The sequence below is a fragment of the Notolepis coatsorum genome (genome assembly GCF_963971535.1).
Source record: "Notolepis coatsorum genome assembly, chromosome: 3".
In the NCBI taxonomy this organism is placed as follows: Eukaryota; Metazoa; Chordata; class Actinopteri; order Aulopiformes; family Paralepididae; genus Notolepis; species Notolepis coatsorum.
The window spans coordinates 22,113,547-22,140,766 of record NC_140167.1 but is presented as its reverse complement, the minus strand read 5'-3'; the positions used below and the strand labels follow the sequence as shown (position 1 = coordinate 22,140,766).

Below are 27,220 nucleotides of genomic sequence, written 5' to 3'. Positions count from 1 at the left end.
GATATATCATATACATCCCATATATATATATCCATAAAACCCTCATTTAAAAACACGGCATTTTGCTTCAATGAGACGGCGGACAGGTTTAACAGTCGCACCAAATAAAAATGGCGACCTCCTCTTCGCAGTCAGAATTGCGTGAGAAAGATACGGAGGAAGAAATAATGGACACTGCGGTGGAAACAGGCGAGGATGCGAGTGCTGAGAACGGGGGTGAACGTGAAAAGAAAGACGTGACGAGTAGCGAACAAGAAGAAAATACTTTCAAGAAACCTGCTCTTTTTGCAGCACCGTCCTTCGCCGTCAGACGCGGTGCTGTTCCGTCCATCAACAAGCACGTCACCGAAAAGGAACCATGCGATGTCAAAGAAGAACCACTCAAACCACAAAGCAGCAGCGGCGGAGCAGCAACCCCAGACACTCCGAGGGGCGACGTTACTGAAGACATTTTAGAAAACAAAACACCCGAAACGGCACAAGAGGAGGAGACATGTTCTGACGAGGAGGAGAGGGTTGGTGCTCCTCCTGTCGAGACCAGGCAAGAGGTCAAACCCAGAGTACTTCCAGCCATAGGGAAGTTCAAACCTCACCCTTCTCTCCCATACACAGAGCCCCTGTGGGGTGGCGTGACAACTGACATCCCCTACGCCCTCGAAATCCTCAAGAACGGGACCATAGTTGATAAGGTACTAAACAGTACTGAACAGTACTAAATACCTGTATCATGTATGTCCCTATGCCATAAATGTCATGTATGTTGTGTATGTCATAAATGTCACTATGAATTGAAAATGGGGCACCCTGATGTAAACAAGACAAACGTCTTTCTCTGGTCTGCATCCCCTTAACAATTGTGTGTATTGAGCCTTGTATTGTACCCATTCTGCAATCTGTTAAATAAAGTATTCATTCATTCATTCATTCATTCAGGTCCCTCTCACACAGAGAAGTTACTTTGTGGTCGGCCGTTTACCCGTGTGCGATGTGGCCTTGGAGCATCCCTCGATCTCCAGGTACCACGCCGTCATACAGTATCGTGGGCAGCAGGCTGGAGAAGAGGAGTCTGTCGGAGGAGAAGAGGTTGGATTTTACATCCACGACCTGGGCAGCACGCATGGCACCTTTGTAAACAAGAACAAGGTCCCACCCAAGACCTACACCAGACTTCGTGTCGGGCACGTCCTCAAGTTTGGAGGGAGCACAAGGCTTTTTGTCCTACAGGTGAAGCATTTCTGTGATATGGACTTTTGGGAAAGAACATTTACCTATCTGACGAGTCATCATGAGTCTACTTGATGAATGTTAGGGGGGGGGGTTCTGGGCCTGAGTTGGCAGCAGCTCTCTCCCAGCTTCATCCAACAGGGCAACTGTGCAACAAAGAATATGACCAAAAGCCCTAAATATGTCCTTAAAGTGTCTTTTTGGAGTTAAAAAATACACATTATGCTTTTCAGGAGATATGTTGACTGTTGCACAGTTGTCCTGTTGAGCTGCTGACATCTCAAGCAACCAGAAATACACAGCCACTCATCGGAGCACTCATGAGTCATACCTGGTCCAATTTACACGGTTTTGTTCTGAAAATGTATGATACCAGATGATCAAATAATATCTAGGTTGAAAATAACTGGAAAGTGCTAAGCATTTTCCTAATGTTTATGTGGGACTTTTCTTTGTACACAATGCAGCTTTAAAGGAACCCGCCATCATGGGAAATGTCTTCTCCAGAGTCTGACAAGAAGATAGATACCAATTTCCTCTATGTGCGCTCAATAGAAAGCTATCCGGCTGCAAGCTGGCCTAGCTAAGCACAAATTAATGGAAGCGGATACGGACCACTAGCCTCGCTTAAAACTCTGGGATAGGTGTTAATGTTAGTGTTCTCTGTGCTTTCTACTGAAGGCACAGATAGGAAATTGGTGTTTATCTTCGTGTCTGACTGGAGAAGACTGTAAGCACGTTTCCCATAATGTCGGTGTGTTCTTTTTAAGATCTCAGATCTAGGGCATCTCTTAGTCGAGGCTAACTCTTGATTATACTATTATTCCACAGGGTCCCGAGTTTGACGAGGAGGCGGAGTCTGATCTGACGGTCACAGAGCTGCGGGAGCGTGCCCGGAAGCAGAGGGCAGAGCTAGAGAAGAGAATGATGGGAGAAGGCTCTGATGGCGATGATGAGGAAGAGAAGGAGGGAGAGGAGAAAAGTGACAATCGAAAGAAGACGAGTGAAGATTCTGGCTGCTCTTGGGGATTAGGTATGAGAGAACACAACAGAATAGAATAGGTATGAGGGAACACAGAGAACAGGATAGAATAGGTATGAGAGACCACAGAGAACAGGATAGAATAGGTATGAGAGAACACGGAACAGGATATAATAGGTATGAGAGAACACAGAGAACAGGATAGAAAAGGTATGAGAGAAGACAGAATGGGATAGTTCATCCTGCTGTTTATTGGGTTGATGGTAGGGCTACACAAATGTGCTCTGTATGAATCTTGTGGAAAATATATATTTTTCATTAAATATGCTGTATGTTTTGGCACAAACCGTCCAAAGGAATTTGAGAGTATATGGCAAGAGTTGACCTCAAGTTGCAGTGGCACCGATCTAATGTTTGAGTACACGCCGGGCAGCGTGCCAGTTCAGAATGTTGATTACACGCCGAGCAGCGTGCCGATTCAGAATGTTGATTACACGCCGAGCAGCGTGCCGATTCAGAATGTTGATTACACGCCGAGCAGCGTGCCGATTCAGAATGTTGATTACACGCCGGGCAGCGTGCCGATTCAGAATGTTGATTACACGCCGAGCAGCATGCAGATTCAGAATGTTGATTACACGCCGAGCAGCGTGCCGGTTCAGAATGTTGATTACACGCCGAGCAGCGTGCCGGTTCAGAATGTTGATTACACGCCGAGCAGCGTGCCAGTTCAGAATGTTGATTACACGCCGGGCAGCGTGCCAGTTCAGAATGTTGATTACACGCAGAGCAGCATGCAGATTCAGAATGTTGATTACACGCCGAGCAGCGTGGCAGTTCAGAATGTTGATTACACGCCGGGCAGCGTGCCAGTTCAGATTCAGAATGTTGATTACACGCCAATTCAGAATGTTGAGTACATGCCGAGCAGCATGCCGATTCAGAATGTTGCAGAGGAGAATCCCTCCTAGAAACTGAATTGCGTGATCTATATGGCTGTATATGGAATCCATGCAATGTACATTCAAAAGCTAGATCCCATCCTATTGGTAACTAACTAGATCATTTTGAAGTTTGCTTCAAACACCATTGACTTGCCCTTATATTGCTAAGAAATGCTAAAAGGAGATCGGTGCTAATTTCTCAGAACTTGTTGTATTCTGAATGTCCTAACTTGATCTGTGATTATTAATAGGATCAACTTGTACAATTCTAGAGCCTCCCCCTTTTAAACAAAAAACGTCTGCAATCTTCCATCTCGCTCTGCTCTGTTCTCTCTCTCTCTCTCTCTATCATCCTGCAGCTGAGGAGGCTGCTCCAGAGGAGGATGAGAACGAGGAGAACCCCTTCGCGACAGAGTTCCAAGAAGACCAGGAGGCCGCCTACCTTAAAGACCCCAAGAAGGCTTTGCAGGGCTTCTACGACAGAGAAGGTCAGGTCTCCGCTAACCTGGATGGGTCTTGTTTTAGTTCAAAGAAGAATGAGCAATGGGCTTAACCACTATTACACCATCATTACACGATCTTTAGGCTTTGATGCCTTGCTTCCTTTAGTTATTTTGAAATAACTCGATATTGAAGTTGAATTTGAATGTATTGGGAATAGGGCTGTCTTAAAATGTAAAAATTAAATCACAATAATGACTACAGCAATTTCCAAATTGCAAGAGGTCTTTCAGACAGCCAGCTTAAGAAGATATTCTGGTACAGAATCCTTCATCTAGAAATCAAGGTGTGTATCAGAGAAAATCTTTCACTATATTAAAACCAAGCAAACCCCAAACATTAGCCTAGAAAAAGAAAATAGCACATTTTGTTAGTGTGGAGAAAAACGTTGTCTAGAAAAGAAAAATAGGCTATCACTACTTGTATCATATGATAAAACATTCACAAACATTGTAATATGATTTTTGTTCCTATTGTAATTTTTTTTTGCACATCCAGTTCTGCATTTCTGAATCTTCAAATAAGTTATTTAGTTGTGAACCACTCACTGTGTGTCTTCCATCCCAGGGGAGGAGCTGGAGCTGGAGTATGAAGACCAAAACCATGGCACCTGGCTCTGCAGAATAAAGTAAGTGACAAACAAACATAGCTCTTCATGAGGACACAGGACACCAAGTTCTGCTCCTGCCAAACGGTTCCAGTAAGGGACAGTTTGTAGACTATGAATATGTACTCTCCGGCCTCTCGGACCAACAGTAGGGGGGGTGCGCAACAACCAGGAAGGGAGTTGGTCAAATTTTTTCCCCTCTTCATGAAAGTCACCGTTGCCCTAGTCACATTGTTTATTGAACAAAAATACAACCTGCAAGTTGGCCTTTAAGATCCTGAACTCTAGCAATGTTTTAACAATAATTTTGTATCAACCATGATTAACCTCTCCGGTTCTCAACCCGACGTGTCTGAATGATGTATCAAAATGAATGGTCTGCACACTTCCTCCCACTGTATGTTTTATTGAGAGATCAACGTTTCGATCCCCTAAGGATCTTCTCCGGGATCTTATGTGATCCAAACATTGATCTCTCACTGAACATTCAGAGCAAGTCTCAACAGTGTGTGGACTTTATTTTCCGTGTGTCCTGCACCTGCTTACCGTGTGCGTGCTCTACTTTCTTTTTATAATTTCTGTATGATGTATCCCATCATTCATGTCCCCCCCCCCCTCTCTCTCTCCCAGGCTCCCAGTGGACGACGCCCTGGGCAGGCAGCTGGTGGCCGAGGTGACCCACACGGGGAAGAAGAAAGACGCAGCCATCCAGTGTTCCCTGGAGGCCTGCCGCATCCTGGAGGCCCGCGGGCTTCTGAGACAGGAAGCAGGTGGGCTGTCCAATCCAACTCACCTACCTCAAACCCACGCCCTCTTTTCTTGATCATCCAATCACAACCGTCGCCGTTGACATGGGTCAATGGGAAGGTTTTTTGCTAAATTTAACCGCTAGAACCTCTCTTTGAAGGGGCTGTCGGTTTTGTTAAGAGTTTTCACTGTCGTCGAGCCTCCCGGAGGTGTCGTGATTTCAACAAAAAAAATTAAATTATGGATGTCCGCTTGATGTTGCTAACCCCACAACAACATCATCCTTTCCTCTTTAAACTAGCACTCCCTCCCCAAGTCATTGCTCACAGTGTAGTTGACATCGGATTCTGTGTATTGGTAAATGAGGTTTGCAGTTGCCAATAGTGCTGTAATGTACCAGTGTCTATTCTAACACCCCCCCCCCCCCCCCCCCCCAGTGTCCCGTAAGCGTAAGAAGAAGAACTGGAAGGACGAAGACTACTATGATAGTGACGACGACACCTTCTTGGATCGTACCGGCGCTGTGGAGAAGAAGAGGCAGGAGCGCATGAAGAAGGCAGGGAAGGTCGATGAGCGGCCCGACACCTACGACTCACTGGTAAGAAACCTGTCTGCAACCCCCCCCCCCCCCCGCGGCACGGCCGATCCGGGTTCGATTCCCAGACCCGGCATTCTTTGCTGAATTGTCTTCCCCTGCTCTGTATCCCATTTCCTCCTCTCCCTCTCTCCCTACCGGACTGCCCGGTAGTAAAAACGCAATAAAAATCTACAAAAACATATCATTATTTTTTTTTTTTAATAAATCACATCGTCATAGTCTACTACAGACAGAAAGGAACTCTGCACAATTCTCTTCGTGGCTTCAGACGGGAAACATTTCTTATTTTCTCTTCTATATTTACTATTGCTCTTTTAATGCAAAAGCTATTTCTTATCCGAGTACTCGATTAATCGATGGAATAGCGAGTAGAATACTCAATTACTAAAATAATTGATAGCTGCAGCCCTACTGTAACTGAGGGGTACAATTCCCTGACTGTATTACTAGATATGATACTTACTACCACTACCTTTGTACTTAATATTCGGCCACCCAGTACACGGCATAAATATATTATCATAAACACTCTCACGTAGATGAAACGGATCCAACACAAATGTACGAAGTCGAAACAGGTCTTTATTTCTACACAGCGATGGTGTGTAGAACAAGCACTTAATCACTTAATTACATTTATGAATTGAAATAGTATGCACTTTTATGGCAAAGAGTATTCGTCGGTATATCAATAGATAATGTCCAATCTCTGAAGGCGCAGGTGGTAAATATACGACCTGGAATAGTTAAGGAATAACAGCAATGATACTTTAATGATTATATACTAGATACACTAGAGGGGGTTAATCCGGTCGCTTGTAAGCCGACAGGAGTAGGAGGGGGGGGGGGTAGAATCCGGCTGCCTCGTCCGGCCAAGGGTATCCCAGGTGAACCCACTGTAGTGCCGTTCAATGCGCCGGCGATCCTTGGACCACAGATGAAAGCAGGTGGACTCTTTGTGGGCCGGCTCTCTCCGGTCCACGGGGGAGAGACGTGAAGCGACCTCGTCTTGCAGAGCGTCTCCTCACCTTGCGTCCTCTCCAGGGGGGGGGGTTCCAACACACGGCAGTGTCGGGGGTCTTTATCCATGGAATAATCAAAGTATACAAAGCATAATCCGTGCCTGGGAAGGCGGGCTGTCGTCGGTAGAATAATCCGGTATACAGGTCCACTCGCTCGTCGGCTCTGGGGCTCCTCGGGTGCAGCTTCACATGGGGTCAACCACCCTGGGTAAGCAGCCAGTTCTCTGCCCGAAACGATGGGGTACTGACTACGGTAGTATTCTCACCGCACGAAGCACTATATATTAACAGACTATTATTAGCTTAATAGACTACGTCCAACTCGACGATATAGTGCCAAATATGACTATTCAAATATTAATATACACGATGTCTCAATACCGATGGTAGGCGAACTTGGCCTTACTCCCACACGTGGCGTCGCGGGGAGGCTTTACGTCTGTGACTCTATTGGAGGGTAAGAAACTGGACTGAAAAGAAAGTCCTACTTTAGTAGCGCAGTATATATACGCACTATGAACAAATAGTCCCATTAGTGGTGCGGTAGCCAGATTCCTACGCGGAACTAGGACTTGTTCGTACATGTGGAGCGGTACGTTTGAACTGGGTCTGAGGGGTATGGCAGCCTGGCACCAAGGTCTCGACCAATAGTAGAATGGAGACTATTATGGGATGTTCAGTAGGCTAGAATGGATATTCAATGCATATTGTACAAGGAATATACAAGGGACATCAGGGAATATTAGAGAATATACAAATACAATTAAATATATATATATATAAATAAATATATATATTCGGCTTAATCTGGCCCTTCACAACACCTACAGTAATAGGTGGCATGGTGGTGCAGTGGTTAACACTGTCGCCTCACAGCAAGAAGGTCCTGGGTTCAGTTCCCACTTGTGGAACAGGTTGCCGGGTTGCTTGTATCCTTTCGGCAAGCAACAAGCCCTGCCGCGTTGCTCTGATTGGCTGAGCGTGTGCATGCGCATGAGCCGCGACAAGCTCCTCAGCCAGGCAGGAATACTAAATTCTGCTTAACGCAATTTATACAAATGGAAGTATTGATTTCGCCGTAACGAATCATTAAAAAAATATACCGTTAACTGGAATATGTTGTTTCTTTACACATATGTTGGATTATGTAATTGGTTTGTCATGACAAACTAATAAAAAATCGCGAATTAACCGGTGGCTACAACAACACACAGTAACTACATGCATCATTGTTTACAATGAACGGTGGGGCCCATCCGGAGAGACGATAGGGGCCGGTATTCTCCCTGTTCGAGTTCAGACAGATCCCCACTGGTAACATGAGGCTAGATTGATGAAAAATGAATGGAAATTGATAATAAAAAACTGCATATCTCGTTCCTGGCACTGAACGGTTGGCATGAAATAACGAATTATGCCGTGGCTGGCACTCAAAGTGTTAATAGTGGATATATTCTTTGTGATTTATATAAAGCGCTAGGTGGCTAAGTGTCATCTCGGGGGCAAAAGTGCTCATGATGTTTTGTTCAAATGTCCGTTAAATGTTTATTTTTATTTGTATCCTATATGGCGAAGCAAGACCATCGCTGTGGATTGTTTGAGGCTAACGACGTGTTTGTTTTTCATTAAGGTTGCCAAACTGGCAAAGGTGGAGAAGGATTTGGCAGAGACGCAGAAAAAGCTCTGTGTCGGAGGGAAGGGTGAGTCTGGTTCACCCGTGTGATTGGCTTCCTATGCATGGCCACGGCGCGCGCACCCTGCTATCTGTTAATAGTTCATCTATCAAGTATTGTAAGGATATTCGACTCGTAGCTGCTTGTGGTTCCATCACAAGTGTGGTTATCAGCCCACATGATGGCCCTATCATATTGCTCTACTCTACAGCGATCAATAGGCCATCTCATAACTGCGATCATAGGGCACTTTCTGAATCACTCGAGGACGAGAAATCAATTTCTATCAGCCTACTTAAAGGGCCTCTTAATGCTTCATAAATTATTGTAACACATTAGGATCCATTTGAGCTGTAAGCCTGAACCAAAGTGTAAACGTTCTCTTAATCGCTCTCGACAGTATCTTGATTCAAATAAGTCACAGCTATGGGCTTTTGGTTGCTTAAGAGGACAAATCGCAGTTGAGTGGGTGAGGCGCTCGGCAGGACTTCTAAAATCTCTTGACGTCCACAAAACATTGCATCGACTTAAAACTGCAAAAGAAAATTGCAAAATATTTATTCGGGAGACAAAACCAAAGGTACAGAAATGATACCGTTGAAGATGATACTGAAAGCAAACCAACATTACCCAGTGTACCGAGGACGTCAACAGCCAGCCATACTGAGTTTCCGTTACCCCCCCCCCCCCCCCCCCCCCCCCAGACAACTCTGGCTCCTCCAGCGAGGATCCCCTGGATGCCTTCATGACTGCGGTGCGAAGCGAGGCGGCGGTGGACGGCGTGGAGCGCAGGAAGCTTCACGTTCACGTGGCCGACCTGCGCAAAGAAGCCCAGAGACTCCGGAGGCTGGTGGAGCTTGCGAGACCCGCCCAGCTGCCCTCGCTGCAGTCCAGGTGAGACGCAACGCTGCGCAGCTACAGTAGGGATGTGCTTGTACACTAGTGTCGGATATCAGGCGGATGCCAGGCTGTAATGTATCCTGCTGAGATATTGGTATACACACTACATCAGTGCCATATCGTCTTGGTATACACACACTACATCAGTGTCATATCGTCTTGGTATACAGTACACACTACATCAGTGTCATATCGTCTTGGTATACACACACTACATCAGTGTCATATCGTCTTGGTATACAGTACACACTACATCAGTGTCATATCGTCTTGGTATACACACTACATCAGTGCCATATCGTCTTGGTATACACACTACATCAGTGCCATATCGTCTTGGTATACGCACTACATCAGTGTCATATCGTCTTGGTATACACACTACATCAGTGCCATATCGTCTTGGTATACACACTACATCAGTGCCATATCGTCTTGGTATACGCACTACATCAGTGCCATATCGTCTTGGTATACACACTACATCAGTGCCATATCGTCTTGGTATACAGTACACACTACATCAGTGCCATATCGTCTTGGTATACAGTACACACTACATCAGTGCCATATCGTCTTGGTATACAGTACACACTACACCAGTGCCATATCGTCTTGGTATACACACTACATCAGTGCCATATCGTCTTGGTATACACACAACATCAGTGCCATATCGTCTTGGCAGGGACCGAAACTAAAGCCTGCCGCCCGCCAGGGGCGCTCAGTTTTTACCTTTGGCGCTTGACACTTAGAGGGCTGCCCGCCGTGTGGCGTGTAGACGTGTAGTTCATAACGATACTTTTTATTTTGATTGTGCGAGTACAGATTATAGCCTCTCTCGTCTTTTTTTTTCTCCGCCGCGAGATCGTTAAAAAACTACAAGTCCCACATTGCACTCAAGTCAACGGTCCAATCACAGTAGAGTGAAGTGACTGGTTTCATGAGAAAGAAAGCAAATGACCAATCGGAAGCTCTCATTTGGCTTGTTTACTTCCTGAAACGCCACCATTGCGATATGCGGGCAGTCTGCTCTAGTCTAGATCGGAGTGGACCTCCATGAGCTACCGTTACTGTTTAAACAATGACCCAGTCAACTATTCACTTTTAGTTTAATACATGACGAGGCATTGTCTAACGGTATCTAGCTGGCTAGCTGCTGATATCAACAAATGCTCCAGCAATAGTCGACTCGAGTGCATAATATCTCCGTTCCCTCGTTAGCTAGCTCACGTTAGCTAGCTCCCGTTAGATCTATCTGTCCCAGTAAACTAAATTGTCTTAACGTTATCTACCGGGCTAGCAGTAGCTACAGATAGCTCCTGATATCAATGTCTTATAACATTGATTGAATGCGTATTCTAGCTGAGGGCATGTTGAATGTGATTTGACAAAAGAACCGTAACGTTACCAATAGGGTCCAGCTGCATCGCCGGAGAATCCTTGCATGCTGAATGTAGGGTCTAGCTGAATATAGGGTCTAGCTGCAGGGCCGGAGAATCCTTGCTGGAGCTGGAGGCTACTCAAGTATACACACAGACAGTGGAGCTGTTTGCAGATAGCGAGCATTTTGACTCATTGCGTGGTGGCGATGTCTCGCAGATAATACAACTACAAGTATGATTATATAATATATATTTTATTTAAAAAAAATATTTTTTATATAAAATATATATATCCTTTTTTTTAATCAAACAAAATTTGGCAGGTAAGAAATATGCTTGGCGGGTAGATTCTTCCCATCTACCCGCCACTGGCCGGTGAGTCAAAAAGTTAATTTCGCTCCCTGCGTCTTGGTATACAGTACACACTACATCAGTGCCATATCGCCTTGGTATACGCACTACATCAGTGCCATATCGCCTTGGTATACGCACTACATCAGTGCCATATTGTCTTGGTATACAGTACACACTACATCAGTGCCAAATCGTCTTGGTATACACACTACATCAGTGACATATCACCAAATTCAAAGCAAATGATGAGATAGCATAACTGTATTTATTATAGATATCCGGCAGTTACCGGTATATCATAAATTATGTTTTTAATTTTTGTATTTCTTTTGTCATATTCTTCTAAAACAATGTCTGGGCTGTCATAAACGCATTATATTCAACAGAACATACCGGTAACTGGCTTGATATTATGAGTAGATAATTAGTAAATGTACTGTTGGAAAGCTTTCATTCTCTCCAACATCATGTATAATTATAATAATAATAATAATAATGAACTCAATGTAACTAACAAGGACACACAGCTTCATAGATAGAAGAGTGAACTGGTCTCACACAAAGTGCCTGTGAGCCGCCGCTAGGGGCAGAGTGACTAACTGAGTGAATTGCGTCTAATAAAAATTTGAGCGAGACATATATATATATATTAGGGCTGCACGATTTTGGGAAATAATCTAATTGTGATTTTTCTGACAGATATTGCGATTGCGATTACATTTGCGATTTTAATATTTTTTTTAAAGCAGCCCCACAGAGGTTTATTGTAAAATGCGGCTTGCATCTGGTCTATGCGGTGGGTCTTTTCGGGACACAGAGCCTGAAAATGTTTCTTTTTACCTGGGAATCGATACCGGTACCCAACGGTACCTTTTTTTTCTGTACTTTACTCTCCCTCTCTGAAGTCTAAACTTCACAACACACAATCTAAAACCTCTTACCTCCCTCTCCCAAACCGATCTTGTATCAATGGGACTTCCTGGTTAAATAAATTATTTAATTTTTTTTGTGATTTGCTAATTGCATCATTCCAAATCTTGATTTCGATTTAAAATCGATTAATCGTTCAGCCCTAATATATATATATATAGGGGTAGCAACTGTCAGAATTTTTTATAATAAATATTATATATAATTTGAATACCAAAATGCCAGTTGAAAGTAAAAAAGAAAATAATAATCATTACGCACATTGGGAATAATGTGGCTACAAGCCAATAAATGGATGTTACAAAGCACAGCCCAATGCCCAGTTATTGTTTCCTATTGGTACCACCCATACCCACCACCCTACATGATGTTTTCGACTGCCAACTATAAGTGAGGTTTTGATTGGGTGTGTAGGTCTGATGGCGAGACCTCAGATGCACAGAAGCCTAAGAAGACCCTGCCATTGTTTGGAGCCATGAAAGGAGGGAGCAAGTTCAAGCTGAAGACTGGTACCATTGGGGTAGGTTTCCTAGTATACACTGTACACTGAAGAAGACTGGTACCATTGGGGTAGGTCTCCTAGACGCGTGTATGCTTTTACCAACCCATTTGTGTTTCCGCGTTCCCGTTTTGCGCTCTGATTGGCCGCTGACCTACGCTAGCACGCCCCCCCTTGCTACGCCTGTTTCCACGCGTACGCCCCCCTCGCTATGAGTGACGCGCGAACAGCTGTTTCCGTGTGCTACACGACTTTCGTCTTGTTTACATCAGGGTGAACACTGTTGCGTGCCACCACCCACTTCAATGACAGAGCTCTCATATTTGCGAATGCATAAACTATATCTTAAATTATGGCTATGTGTCTAATATGGCCGTCGCTTATCAATGACTTGTTTGCAGTCAACATTGTCGAAACGGATTGTTTTTTAATCGGTTCATTTCCGTTTTATACCATTTTGAAAAACGCTAGTTTTTTTTGAAGTTCCAGAAAAAAATGCACAAACAGCTGTTTCCACATGCTACATGCGTACAGTACAGCTCAATACATACAATTGTTAAGGGGATGCAGACCAGAGAAAGACTTTCGTCTTGTTTACATCAGGGTCCCCCATTTTCAATTCATCATAATAAGCGTGACTTTATATGTGCGCTAAAGTTCGCGTTTAAAGTGCTTAGAAATGCCGGTAAATGCCGGTTCATTCATGCTTTGAGGCATGCTTCCTGACAGGATTTTATAATATTGTATTTTATAATATTGTAGCTTGACAACGCTCTCAGCTGAGGTACTCCTAGATAGGGGTGGGCGATATATCGAGTATACTCGATGTATCGCGGATTGTTCTACCCGAGATGTAGTACTGTACTATATCGCGAACATCGAGTATTTAGTTTATATGGCACCGCCCGCGGCCGAGAGACACTCGCAGTGCTTTCCTCGAGAAGGGACGGCGGAGCTATAGGCTAACGTTAGTCAGGGCTGTACAGTGCGATATAATGTTGCGGTTGTAATTTCATTAGACAGACCAGCGCGGACCTTTAATAACATGTAATTTAATTGACACGAGCAATGAGCTAACGGTAGCTGCTAACCAAGGTATCCATTAGGATTATGCTAAGCTACTAGCGATAGCTGCTAACCCTGGTAAACGGTCAAAGCGGACTCCACAAGACTAGTTCCATTCGTGAGGAAATGGGGTGGGTTATATTGACAACGCTTGACAACAGCAGTTTAAACATAACTTCATATTTATTAGTTATTCGTTTCTGTATATCATTCAATTTCCATCTCCGTGTGTCTCCATCTCTTCCTGTTTACATTCGAGTGTGACGTTATCACCTACGGCAGCTTAGACGATCAAAACGCGAACCTAGAACAAACCCCGAGGGGGGGGGGGGGGGCTGGCTCTCTTGTTCATTCTCGCCCCTCTCTCTCTCTCTCGCTCTCTCTCTCTACATTCAATGATTTAAAGTAGCCAAATGTTACAGACAGTATAAATACTAACTGGATAGTTGATGATATAAACATTTAATTTCATTATCTGAAATATTCTAAAATCATTAAGTCTGCTATAAGCCATTATACCTTTGTGTGTGATTATTATTTTCTCACAGTAGGGTGTGTGTATATATATATATATATATATACATATATATATATGTGTGTGTGTGTGTGTTTGGCTAAAGTGGATAGAAAACACAGTACTGTGTAAAAGTCTTAGGCACCCAAGAGTTTTTATATAAATTGTCTTAGATGTAAATAATTTTTTTTATTAGTGTGTCAGTAGACTACTCTTAGTACATTTTCATTAAATTATTTTTTAAAGCATCTTCATGGTTTAATAATGCAAACATATGTTGCAGGGACTTATTATAATCATCATATTGGCGTGACTGTATGCATCAAAGGGTTAAATCAAACATTTTTAAGTGATTTAGAGAAAATGTAAAAATATCGCGATATATATCGTGTATCGCGATATAGCCAAAATATATCGCAATATCATTTTTGGCCATATCGAGTCCTAGACACTGAAGACTGGTACCATTGGGGCAGGTACTCCTAGACACTGAACTAAGTGGAAACGTCACAAAAGACTGGAATTTGTAGTAATTTGGGTTCCAGGTGGATTGTTTAGTTTATAAATTAATTTATAAATGAATACAAATTAAAAACTGTAGATATGCCAAGATTAGCAGGGTTGCTAGTTTTCAGTTGTAGTCCCTGGGCTAGATGTTTAAGCCAGAAAGAAACAGAAAAATAGGACATTAAAGCTAATATAAAAACAATTTAAAACATAGTCTGTACATTCACTCACTAGGCATTCATGCATCTATAGAAAACAGTGTACAGGGACAAATCAAAGCCCATACATGTATAAGCACTGTATAGGCAGGCACACATATACATAATCAGGACAGTCAGGCTAGTGGGCAAGCATACAGGGGTTGGGCAGCTGGACTGCGACGTGACTTGCTAATGGTCAAAGACCTGATTTTCTAACAGCCATGCTTTGAGTGTGTGTGTGAAGGACCTGGGTGTATTTGTACTGCGGATGTGTGATGGGATGGTGTTCCAGAACTCTGCAGCTCTTATCGAGAAGGCAAATTTACTAAATGCGCTTTTCCTTCCTGGGATGATACAATTTCCCTCTAGTACTGTTCTGGTGAACCTGCTGCCTGGTTACAGGTGCTGTACGTGGCATTGATTTGTTCAAATAAGTTGTCTACATGTTAAATTAATAGCTCTACATTCCGACAGCCATCACTGATATAGAGTGTTTGGTCAGTAACATGGGTCTCCCAGTCCCTCCGCTCTGCAGTAAACAAAAAATACACTTGTATCCAATCTGGAGAGAGAACACTGAAAAAGATGCTCTGACAAGAATAAGAAATAAAATCAATACGTGCTTTAAACCGGTAAAGAGGGGCCTCTCTCCTGATTGGATCAAGTGTAATGGGATACCAGAAAAAGACTGCAGAGCTGAGGGACTGGGAGACCCATGTTACTGACCAAACACTACATATCATAGTCTAGATGGAAATGGTACCTCTGACATGGTAGAGGAGGATCATCAGTATATGGAGAGGTTGGTCATGCTGACATGGTAGAGGAGGATCATCAGTATATAGAGGTTGGTCATGCTGTTGGAGGAGGATCACCAGTATATAGAGAGGTTGGTCATGCTGGTAGAGGCGGATCATCAGTATATAGAGGTTAGTCATGCTGGTAGAGGAGGATCATCAGTATATAGAGAGGTTGGTCATGCTGGTAGAGGAGGATCATCAGTATATAGAGGTTAGTCATGCTGGTAGAGGAGGATCATCAGTATATAGAGAGGTTGGTCATCCTGGTAGAGGAGGAGCATCAGTATATAGAGAGGTTGGTCAATGGTCATGCTGACATGGTAGAGGAGGATCATCAGTATATGGAGAGGTTGGTAATGCTGACATGGTAGAGGAGGATCATCAGTATATATAGAGGTTGGTCATGCTGACATGGTAGAGGAGGATCATCAGTATATATAGAGGTTGGTCATGCTGACATGGTAGAGGAGGATCATCAGTATATAGAGGTTGGTCATGCTGACATGGTAGAGGTGGATCATCTGTATATAGAGAGGTTGGTCATGCTGGTAGAGGAGGATCATCAGTATATATAGAGGTTGGTCATGCTGGTAGAGGAGGATCATCAGTATATAGAGGTTGGTCATGCTGACATGGTAGAGGTGGATCATCAGTATATAGAGGTTGGTCATGCTGACATGGTAGAGGAGGATCATTAGTATATAGAGAGGTTGGTCATGCTGGTAGAGGAGGATCATCAGTATATAGAGAGACTTTGACTTTGACGATCTCTTTGATGATGATGATTAGTAGTTTAGGTTTTAATGTTGTGCCAACAGAGAAGATGTACTGTAATAGTACTTTGTTTGAACCTTAACAAAACATATTTCACTGGATTTAAAATTGTATAGGAAAATGTGTTAATTTGTCTATGTAGGACGAATTAGTCTTTTCACATTAGTCTTCCACTTTTGGCCTTGTTTACGCAATCTACAATATTTAGGGCATAACTGCACGATACAATCTTTATTAACATTGTATTTCCAATATTAACCTCAAATTGATCTCATCTGATGGACTACATTTGAGTAAAGTGGGAAAATAGATATGTGATCTAAACATGTTCAGCTTTTTTTGCATTTTCTTGTCCTGAAATAGAATCAAGATGTGTTTGAATCTTAAAAATAACAATTTTACTGAATTCATTGGGTCAATATTGTTTGGGGAAATGTTTTAATTTGTCTCTATGTTGTTAACTTCAAAAGTTATGCTGTTTTCTTTTTCAGGTTTTCGTTCAGGATAGGTGTAATAAAAATTTAAATAAACCCCATGGGACATTATTTCAACCTGTTAAAATCTTAAAATAGACACTTCAAGGATTAAGAAAAAACAGATGGCGAAAGAAAATCCAGTCCATGCAGGTGGACCTATGTTTCCATCTAGACCAGAGGTGTCAAACTCATTTTCACAGAGGGCCACATCAGCATTATGGTTGCCTAGGGCTGGGCGATATGGCCTAAATATGATATCACGATATTTTCTGACCTTTCGGCGATACACGATACACATCACGATGTTTTTCTTTTTTACCCCAAACAATTCATTATGAGGCTTACCAAGACAGTATTTGATTTTGCAAGCTAACATTAAAGACAAAATAAAATACCCATGCATTTAGCATTTTTATATTATATATTAGATTTAGATTATTAGATTATATATTGCATATATTTAGCAATGAGATATTATATGATTTAGATATGAAATATGATGAATTGAAAATGGGGGACCCTGATGTAAACAAGACTAAAGTCTTTCTCTGGTCTGCATCCCCTTAACAATTGTATGTATTGAGCTGTACTGTACCCATTCTGCAATATGTTAATAAAGTTTTAAATCAATCAATCAATCAATCAATCAATCAATAGCATTTTAATGAAACTACTGTATATATGTATGTCTCTAAATGTTTTGATGAATTGAAAATGGAGGACCCTTATGTAAAAAAGTCGAAAGTCTTTTTCTGGTCTTCATCCTCCTGTACTGTATTGTACCCATTCTGCAACCCTTTAACAAAGTCTTCACTCATTCATTCTGACGGAAACATATAATTTTGATTGAGTCTGCCAATTACGTCACAGCGCTTGCACCCGCCCTGCTGTTCTTAGCACCAATCGGCAAGCTCCTAGCTTTTTACTTCCTGAATGTCCTGTGGCTGAACAACGTCAACAAGGCTACTAACGTTAGCTCCCCGCGGCCGTCGAGTAGGAGACCAGTGCTAAACAGGATGACTAAATGAGGCATAATGATTTTACTACAACGAATGTTATAATAAAAGCCTTTCCATACATCTGTCTGATTGAAAACTTTATTAACAGACCGCGGAATGGGCATATCTCAGCACGGGCTGAGATATGAACGAGTAACGTGTGGACAGATTGACGCGACACAATCCTCTTGGGCAAAACATCACGATATCCACGATACGTTGAAAAAGTGTATCGTTAATGAACTGTACCCGATATTTATATAATATCGTCATATCGCCCAGCCCTATGGTTGCCCTCAAAGGGCCAAAGACCGTATAAATGTTAATGTAATGTAAAATAAATGTAGCTACTCATTTACATATTGTTAAACATGTTTCTGTATTTATTACTTATTCAAGTTATACATATTGCATATGCATTTGCATAGATGTAAAAATATATGTTAGCTTATGTTATTTTAACAAATAATTTGTTTATCAGAACCCCATATTACTCCATCAATCAATGATCAAACCATTCAAGTAAATAACAAAGAAGAATATCATCAAATACAAGCTATGACATTAAGTTTGTTCAAAACCTTTTTGTCACAGTCAAGAGGGGCAGAACTAACAACTGTGAGCTGCAAAGAACATGTGGGACAGATGTAGCAGATGTTACAAAAACAAATGGCTGCACACAACCTTGCCGAGGCCATACATCCAACTAATGGAAGATAGTTTAATTAACACATTGCAGAATGGGTACAGTACAGCTCAATACACACAATTGTTAAGGGGATGCAGACCAGAGAAAGACTTTCGACTTGTTTACATCAGGGTCCCCCATTTTCAATTCGTAATGAAATTGCTATTATGTGTCTGCATGAACACACAACTGTAACTGTACTCAAAAATAACAAAATAAGGGTTGTCTCAGTTCACAACTATATTGGTCAAGATTTGGGTGCGACTTGTTTGCGTCCCTACAGCTTCTTATTCAATTGAGCGAGATGCTCGGTTATGTCACACAGCCAGTTTGCATCTGACAGTTCAGACAATATTTCTTCAACCCTTTGTTACCTATTCCGCCTGGATCTTTTTTGTATTTTGGGCTGTAAAATTGTCAAAGAATGTCTGAGGAGTAAGTGCTTTTGGCTTTTTTCCTTTGTTACTTCATCAATACCTCAGATGTTCAACATACATGTATGTGTAATAACTAAGGCTGTCAAAGTTAAAGCTTTATTAACGCATTAACCCACAATTATTTTAATGCCGCTATTTTTTAACCCAAGATTAATGTTTAAAAAAAAGATTTTATTTTTATTTTTATTTTTTACCAGAGCTCTTGGGGGGCCACATCAAATGACGTGGCGGGCCACATTTGGCCCGCGGGCCATGAGTTTGACACCTATGATCTATGATCTAGACTATCAGTGATGGCTGTCAGACTGTAAAGCTATATAACACTTCTTTGAACAAAATAAATACCACTTACAGCGTCTTTTAAAGCAAGAGCTGGGAGAATTCTGAATATGTTCTCATATTTTCACTCGCACCAAAAGACTGCAAGAGACTTTCAAAAAAGCCTGTTAACATCTAAAGGATTACACACACAGGGTAGTTTTACTTTGAATTCATTGATTGGTAACATCAAACCACACAGAGTTGACTTCAAAGCACATGTCTGAGGTCTTTGTTTCTCGTCTGGTTCGCTCGCAGACGCCAGTCTCTCCGCTATATTCCAAACTACAAAAGGAAATGACACACATTTCTCACCAGCTAAAAACACACTGCCAGCTAGAAGCAAATGTCTGCTTTCTCAAACAATCCCTGAGGCAATGTATGCTGTGTGGCCTCGGCATACAAAATCTGTAACGATGCTGCCACCAAGAGGCAAACTTGAGCACTGCTAGCAAACGGACTAACCAGCCAACTGAGACACACACACACACAGAGAGAAGCTTGTGTGAAACAGGTTCCCAGAGACGCCATCATCAGCTAAAACATAGAATTCAATAGCGCAGCGCTTTCCATTACCAAAACTGAATCCCAATTCTCTGCTCTTGACAGCTGAAAATAGGATCTATTGTAGCTTCTCTGTAGCTGTCTGAAGACGTTTTCTACAGTCCGATGTTTTCCTCATTCTGTCCTAATTCTATCCTCATATCATCATTCTGTCCTCATTCTATCTTCATTCTGTCCTCATTCTATCCTCATTCTATCATATCCTCATTCTGTCCTCATTCTATCATTATATCCTCATTCTGACCTCATTCTATCATTATATCCTCATTCTGACCTCATTCTGTCCTCGTATCATCATTCTGTCCTCATTCTATCCTCGTTTTATCTTCATTCAATCCTCATTCTATTCTCTCCTATCCTCATTATATACTCATTCTATCCTCATCCTATCTTCATCTATGTGTACTCCGTCTTCCCTCTTTGCTCCCATGATCCTCTCTGGCTCTTCAGAAGGTGCCCCCGAAGCGGCCCAACCTGCCTGCAGCGCTCTTCAACATGAAAGAGCTTCCACCGGGGGGAGAGGAAGAGGAGGACGAGGAAGAGGTGGAAAAAGATGTTGAGAATAATAATAATAATAATAATAATAAAGGAGACTCTTCTACTGAACCTCACCACCAGTCCAGTGGGTCTCCGTCCCAACAGAGCTCCTCCAGCTCCGAGCGCCACAGGGAACAGCCGGCACCGTCCCCAAAGACCAAAGGTTTGCATGACGGCAATTTACTATCACCTGCCATCACCGTACAACTCGATTCTCCGAAAGAGAGACAGGCGAGACAGACAGACATGTTATTGAGCTCCATGGGGACATTTTGTTGTCGCACAGCAGCTACAACGGAGTATACAAAATTATAATAATAAAAGAGCTAGTGTTATGTTTGTGAGGGTGGTGCTAGTGTTATGTCTGTGAGGGTGGTGCTAGTGTTATGTTTGTGAGGGTGGTGTTAGTGTTATGTTTGATGGTGGTGCTAGTGTTATGTTTGTGAGGGTGGTGTTAGTGTTATGTTTGTGAGGGTGGTGCTAGTGTTATGTTTGTGAGGGTGGTGCTAGTGTTATGTCTGTGAGGGTGGTGCTAGTGTTATGTTTGAGGGTGGTGCTAGTGTTATGTTTGAGGGTGGTGCTAGTGTTGTTTGTGAGGGTGGTGTTAGTGTTATGTTTGTGAGGGTGGTGTTAGTGTTATGTTTGTGAGGGTGGTGTTAGTGTTATGTTTGTGAGGGTGGTGTTAGTGTTATGTTTGTGAGGGTGGTGCTAGTGTTATGTTTGTGAGGGTGGTGCTAGTGTTATGTTTGTGAGGGTGGTGCTAGTGTTATGTTTGTGAGGGTGGTGCTAGTGTTATGTTTGTGAGGGTGGTGCTAGTGTTATGTTTGTGAGGGTGGTGCTAGTGTTGTTTTTGTGAGGGTGGTGGTAACATTAGTGTTCTATGTCTCTGCAGACTCAAAAGAAGTAGCTGAAGAAGAGCCAGCAGCCCAGAACAGTTCCAAGAAGAGTGTCAAGAAGAAAGCCATCGGCCCCAGTAGGGTAAGTCCTCCTTAACTCATTCAGCGCCAGAGGGCGCTGTATACTGTGTGGTTGAAAGGCCAACGCTTTAAAGTATAGGAATACGTGACTGTGTTTGCAGGGCTATAACTATATTATATATTATAGCTATGGATACAATACTATTGCCCATTTGACATCGAGTATCTATCGTTCAATGTGTGAATATTTTTTTTTTTTTATCCATACATTCCTGTTTTATACCGTGGTGAATATACCGGTAAGTATGGTTTTAGGGTAATTCATGGGAGGCTGGTAATAGCCCCCAACGTGTATTATACTAAATGCATTGGCGTTCCGTCCCTACACACGCTACAATAAAAAAATCAAAATGCATATGATGGGTATTATGTTCCATCATGAATGCATGAAAGGGGGGGGGGGGGGGTTATGCTTTGATCGTCACCAACGGAATACTAGCGTTACACACATACGCTCGGATCGCAATGAAGGCCTGCTTTGATCAACGCAAGATTTATATCATATAGCCCTTACCTTGACTAGGATCTGCCCCAAAAAGAATATTCCAATTATCTGATCGCGAGTCCCAGTATTGGTGTCGATCGTGTCGCCAACATAATCCACCATACATGATCCATCTGGAGCATTTGACGCTCCTTAAGCCGATCGGGACAACCGCTCCCCTTGCCTGACATGGAAAAGTCCGCCCGGACCAATATAATCGACGCACAGCCCAAGACGCATACCGACCGCATCCTACCAGGTGGCGTATTGGACTTTTGCGATCTCAGACTCATTCCTTATGATAACACCAGGCTCCCTGGATGGATAATGAATGGAAATATCGAATAAAAGAAAACTGCCAAAACCCGACTATACTCGGGTCTGGCGCTGAACGTTCGGCGAGTTAACCCGACTATCATCGGGTCTGGCGCGGAAAGTGTTAACGAGGATGAAATATTTTATAATTTATTTATGTAATGTTTATCAGCTCGTTCAAAATGCCACCTCACATTTTGTCATGCTCTCTCTCTCTCTCCACAGCCCCCAGTACCCTTTTCAAAAGAGTATGCTGAAGATGATCCCGATTATTGTGTATGGGTGCCTCCTACAGGTATAAATAAATCCTATCGACTTGTCTATACTTGCACTAGTTATATTGATGTTGATGGTTTGGATGTAATTTTAAAGCATTCTTTTTTAGATTGGATTCTAAAGATCTGGTGTTATGAGATTACACTGCTGTGTGTCACATGGCCTGGAAATGTCCCGATACTCCTGTGGCAGTATCTGTTAAATTAGGTTTGTGGCAGACTGGCAGTGTCTGTTTAGGTTTGTGGCAATGTCTGTTTAAGTATATGGCAACATCTGTTTAAGTCTGTGGCAGTATCTGTTTGGTTTATGGCAGTGTCTATTTAAGTCTTTGGCAGTGTCTATTTAAGTCTATCGCAGTGTCTATTTAAGTTTGTGGCAGTATCTGTTTTAAGTTTTGTGTTGCCCCCTTCTTCCTCTCCATCTCTTGGCATTGCTCATTCATACGTTGTGACTGGTCTGTGTCCAGACTATGTTGAATTCCAATCAGAATGCCAGCTTCACTTTGGGATTTGCTCCTTGCTCTTCCCTGCTTTAGTTTAGTTTTTTTGTCATTCTTTTAGTTATGTGTCCTTTGTTAAGAAAAAGCATATACTACCCATAACAAACATAGCATGTCAATGGGTGCTATATACTTGTATAAGACATTTTAGAAAGAGATTTGATGATATTTACAGCATTATTTATTTTCATTAGGAACTCTTCTCCTTAGTGGGGATGACAGGAGATTATATCATATTAATTTATTATTTTCAAATGTTCTGTTTCAAGGTAAGAATAATACACTTTGTGTTATTTTTTTAAATATAGCTTAGTTAATGAGATCATTATTGAATGATTTTGAAGAATAAAATCTTAAAACTCAATCACAATAATGAGCCCTGCCTGATGGGGTGTTTCCAGTCCTCTCAATTCAAATGATGCAAAGCTGCAGTGCTGATGGGAAGCGTTCCGTTGAAATAGTGCAAACCCAAGTGATCAAACAGATGGTTAGGGAGGGGTGTGATGTAGTCAATGAAGATCATCTGAACACGCCTGGGGAAAATAAACAGCTTTTTGGAAAATGTAAATAACTCCAAAACATTTGACAGTATTCATTGAATGGCCTTGTTCAAATAAACGCACTGTAAAAAAACAAACCATCGATCTGTAAAAACTCTTAATTCCTCCGACATGTCCAGCTTTAAGCTGCGCCGTGCAGAGCGTGATAATTCGGCACTTGAAAAGCGAGACCAGGGAGGCAGGGGAGGTTATCCTCACCGATCCAGTCGTGTTGGACGGTGTTCCTTGTGAAAGGAATTCTTCTCCCCTCCCTCTCTCCCTTTACAAAGTCATGCTGATGAGAGGCTGCGATGCTCCTGACCCAGTGGGCAAAGAAAGTAAGGGAAGGGGAGAGACAAAGAGAGAGAGAGAGAGGGAAAAACAGGATGCGGACAACGTGCAAGAAAACAAAAAAGGCTTTTATGGTCAATTTGTGGAAATGTGAAGTGGAACAACAAGCACATTTTTCATCAGCTGCCAAAGGAATTCGTATCAAAGCGGCTTAACGCAGCGATGAGATAAAGGTTAAGTCAAATAACTTTCAACCGGCTGCCAAGCGCTTTGGATCCAGAGCCAGCACTCGTAAGGCAGGCCCTCGTTTGGGTCTCTGATTGATTTGATGGTTTGCGTGTGACTGTGTACTAGACCGTTGAGATGAAAGGATGTTATCTGTACCATTTTGGGGGGGAAACTTGGCACAATATAATAATTTCCGTTTCTGGCGTCTCGTCACATTGACACCCCCCCCCCTCTCTCCTACACTGTAGGAAAGTGTGGAAGGATGGCTTCCTCTTTATTATCTCTAGTACTCTCTATTAGAGCTGCCGCGGTATTGATTATTCCCTTATCGCACAAATTTGCAAAATATTTCCTACCGCCGCGGTTTTTACCGCACGCACACAAAAAATAAAAATAAAAGTTTGAATGCATTTTTTTTTTTTAGTAGTAGTCTACTCTTTATAGCATATAGCCTGCCTCTAGTCTAACTGTCTATCTTTAGAGGATGACTTTGCAGCATGAATATTGTTTGGGATTCGGCAAGCACGCATTAGTTATTGAAAGTGAAACACGGATGCGCAGTTCACTCGGTGTCGCGGGCACCCCCCCGACCCTTTCTTATTATTATTACTATAAAGTTACTACTTTATAATAAAGGCATTCATTTTGTGGCATTGACATTATATAGTTATGCGTTCAATAACATCAGCGTATTTACCGGACCATAGCAAGCAATACTCTATTCATATCTCAGTTCCTTTCTTTGCTCAGAGCGTGCTGAGTTGTCCCATTCTGCGGTCTGTTAATAAAGTTTTCAATCAGACAAGTGTATAGAACGAGGGGCTTTTATTATAACATTCGTTGCAGACAGTAAAATCATTATGTCTCGTTTAGTACTCCTGAAGAGCGATGATAGTCCACTCCGGCGGAGAGTTAAAGCTAACGTTATTAGCTGTTGTGATGAACTGACATTCAGGACGTAAAAACGTGTGACTCGTCTCTCTTCTGACCAATCAGTGGTCTGCAATGTTTCACGTGACTTTTCTGGTACCCAATAGGGTCGCTTGGAACCTCGATAGACGAGTAGGGTATATCTGCAGAGCCGCAAGCCCAACGAGAGGAGGGTAAATTATTATTATTATTATAAAAAACAGCGGTGACGCGGTATTCAGCCTACTCTGCGGTGGCCGTGATGTAACAGCGATACTGCGGTAATCGCGGCAGCTCTACTCTCTATACCAGGCCAGTTGTGCCGTTGGACTTCAAGTCCAAACCCCCTTTGTAAAGTGAATACATTTTTATTCTGAATTCATGAAGACGGAGTCTGAAAGCCCAGACAAAAAAAACAGAATTGAACATTTTGTGGTAAACCTTTCTCCTATGAGCCGCTACGACTCCTGACTGAATCCGATTCTGATGATTTAACATGGCCGAATTCTGCCCCCCTCTCTTTCACAGATCAGACTGGAGACGGTCGCACTCACCTCAATGACAAATACAGCTACTGAGAGAAGACACAAAAGAGACTTTTCCCCTCCCTTCATACTGCAGACAACCACCTACACTACAGCAACACAGGACTGCAGACAACCACCTACAGCAACACAGGACTGTAGACAACCACCTACAGCAACACAGGACTGCAGACAACCACCTACAGCAACACAGGACTGTAGACAACCACCTACAGCAACACAGGACTGCAGACAACCACCTACAGCAACACAGGACTGTAGACAACCACCTACAGCAACACAGGACTGCAGACAACCACCTCCAGCAACACAGGACTGTAGACAACCACCTCCAGCAACACAGGACTGCAGACAACCACCTCCAGCAACACAGGACTGCAGATAACCACCTCCAGCAACACAGCACTGTAGACAACCACCTACAGCAACACATCACCTTCAATCGGCTCGTCACTTCTGTCTGAGAATGTGATGAACCATCTCACAATCTTAAGACTTCATATCATGTGAGAAAACCCAGGGAAACAAAAGTGATATTTCCCGGGAGCCTGTAATGGACTGAAATGTGAATCAACATCACAACTTGACATTTGGACGTCCCATGTTGCTAGGGGATGGCGACGGCAGCTTTTCCCTTTTCTCTCGTCACTTCAGGCCAGGCTTTGTCTTCTTCCCAATTGGGTAAATAAACAAGGGGCAGAACACTTTAATTGGCATTATCTCCAGATTTGGCAAGTGCAGGGAATAGTCGTCGCCAAGGACCTGCCCACTGCTGGCACCTCCTCTCCTTTCTCCTCCCTGTAAATAATGCCACTTGAATGTTGTCCTTTTTAAAAATAAATTAAATAACAATTTTGAATCGACTCTATTATACATCAGCCAAGTGGGTAGAAAATAGAGGAACAGGTGTTGGATTCACTGACCTCGGGTCAGTTTTCTTTTTACTTAGGCTACTCCCCCTCGCCAGTCAAATCCACTTGACATTCAGTCTTATTATCCCTCCTTTGCTTGGCTTCAGTTTACTGGCGCTGACCATAACCTGGCCATAACCTAGCCGCATCAGCTGCTGGCGAGAGCATACCTGGGCCGCAGGAAATGCCATGCAATTTCCCTGTGTAACAAGTTCACTCGTATTTGCTCAAACCCCCAACGCGCAATCACACGCCCAAGCACACCAACTTGATTGTTGTAATATGATAATAATAATAATATGATGATCTGGCAAGAAAGATGCTCTAAAAGTGGACTGGGATCATCTTTCTCACCAGACTATAGATAATAGTACAGCAATCAAGTAGCTTTGCTTGGTGTGTCATTGGATGTTGCGAGTTTGAGCAAATATAAGCAACACTCATAAGTGCACAGGGGAATTGTACAAGGTTTTCTGTGGCCCCAGGTATGTACTGGGACGCTGTCACAGCCATAATAACTGTTTGTTGATGTTGTTTTATTGTTTTTCCAAAGTAGTGTGTGTGTGGTGGAGAGAGGGAGAGCACTTGAAGCAGCTATTCTGGCCATCTGGACACTTGGGATGACTTACTACTGGATGAAACAAGCTGATAATTACTGTGTGTGTGTGCACGTGCGTCGCACGCCTGTCCCTCCTCAAAGTTCTCTTTTTAACAAGATTGTCCTTTTATGAGTGACTCAGCTTTAAGAAGCACGCGTGTGTTTGTCAACCTAGAGCAGGATTAGACGCAGTCTTATGAAATCCCACCGATGTTCCATTAGTTCTCTCTCTCTTCTTACCTTGTTTCAGCTCCCAGTTCAGCCTCTTGAACTCTTGAAAATACATTTCTTTCTATGACTTTTATGACATATTTTTATTTGAATAATAAAATTGTCTGTAAATAGTACTCTTTGTGTTTGTTTCAAAGTGTAAACTGTAAATCCTTCTTGGTCACTCAACCCCA

The 27,220-nt window shown here is 42.6% G+C and overlaps 2 protein-coding genes across 3 annotated transcripts in view; one reads left to right on the top strand and one right to left on the bottom strand.

Moving 5' to 3' along the window:
* Window positions 1-1,066, bottom strand: part of supt7l (SPT7 like, STAGA complex subunit gamma) — a 38,864-nt gene extending 37,798 nt beyond the window's left edge. The window contains exon 1 of one of the 2 annotated variants that reach the window (XM_084311071.1): window positions 977-1,066. The gene's annotated coding sequence lies outside the window, so the exon portion shown is untranslated. Of the gene's footprint in view, window positions 1-276; window positions 333-976 lie in introns of those variants that run through there. The other variant, XM_084311072.1, reaches the window with a different exon arrangement.
* Window positions 110-27,163, top strand: slc4a1ap (solute carrier family 4 member 1 adaptor protein). The gene is made up of 14 exons (XM_084311069.1): window positions 110-689; window positions 934-1,224; window positions 2,056-2,257; window positions 3,510-3,638; window positions 4,219-4,279; window positions 4,889-5,028; window positions 5,443-5,603; window positions 8,256-8,325; window positions 9,003-9,192; window positions 12,282-12,387; window positions 20,158-20,407; window positions 21,137-21,222; window positions 22,246-22,315; window positions 25,291-27,163. Exons 1-14 carry the CDS (start codon window positions 111-113, stop codon window positions 25,338-25,340), a joined length of 2,385 nt encoding a protein of 794 aa, XP_084167195.1. The 5' UTR covers window position 110; the 3' UTR covers window positions 25,341-27,163.
* The last annotated feature ends 57 nt before the right edge of the window (window positions 27,164-27,220 follow it).